An 832-nucleotide genomic window follows, 5' to 3' on the forward strand; every position below is an offset into this window, starting at 1 on the left:
GGGATGCTCTGTTAAAGAACTTCGATGTCAGGTGGTGTCCCAAAACAAAATAGACCTGAGAGGTTACAGTAGCTGTTGTTCAGATTTCTAAGCGCCACCTGAAGACTGACATGCACACATAAATAAAGTCAGAGATGAGAACATATTTCTGACTTTGTGAGGAGTCTAGGAAACATGCATCACATTTCAGTCCCTGTCCACCAGGGGGTGCAACTTCCTAACCCAAACACATTTCCTGAGTGAAATGTAGGCTTTGATTTACCGTTTCACTATGACTTCAACATTTCTTCATGTTAAGAATCGAGAGCAATATTTATATGATAATCCAGCGATGAACTCTTCTCCAGGCTTAATGACTTTGATATTCTTAATGCTTGGTAAGTAAAATATCTCTTAAAATTCGGATTCTTTCTTCTGCTATGTCAGCAAAATCTTTAATCATAATTTTATCCCAGAACTTTATGCCCAAGGTGACACATCTCTTTTGTTTTCCCCAGGACAAACCTATGGAGAGTCAGTGACCCAGATGGAAGGCCAAGTGACCCTCTCAGAAGGGGCTTCCCTGACTCTGAACTGTACTTACTCAACCACCGGGTACCCCACTCTTTTCTGGTATGTTCAATATCCTGGAGAAGGTCCACAGCTCCTCCTGAGAGCCACGAAGGCCAACAAGAAGGAACCCAGCAAAAGTTTTGAAGCCACATACAATACAGAAACCACCTCCCTCCACTTGGAGAAAGCCTCAGTCCAAGAGTCAGACTCAGCTATGTACTACTGTGCTATGAGTGACACAGTGACAGGAACTGCAGGGGGAGCTGAGCACAAACTCTGA

General features: G+C 43.5%; 1 gene segment (V, D, J or C); it reads left to right on the top strand.

Moving 5' to 3' along the window:
* The first annotated feature begins 271 nt into the window (after positions 1 to 271).
* On the top strand, positions 272 to 832 carry LOC103544347 (T cell receptor alpha variable 9-2-like). The segment is given in 2 exon segments: positions 272 to 377; positions 498 to 832. Coding segments are annotated over 2 exon segments (441 nt in total).

This window comes from Equus przewalskii, chromosome 1, assembly GCF_037783145.1.
Source record: "Equus przewalskii isolate Varuska chromosome 1, EquPr2, whole genome shotgun sequence".
NCBI lineage: Eukaryota > Metazoa > Chordata > Mammalia > Perissodactyla > Equidae > Equus > Equus przewalskii.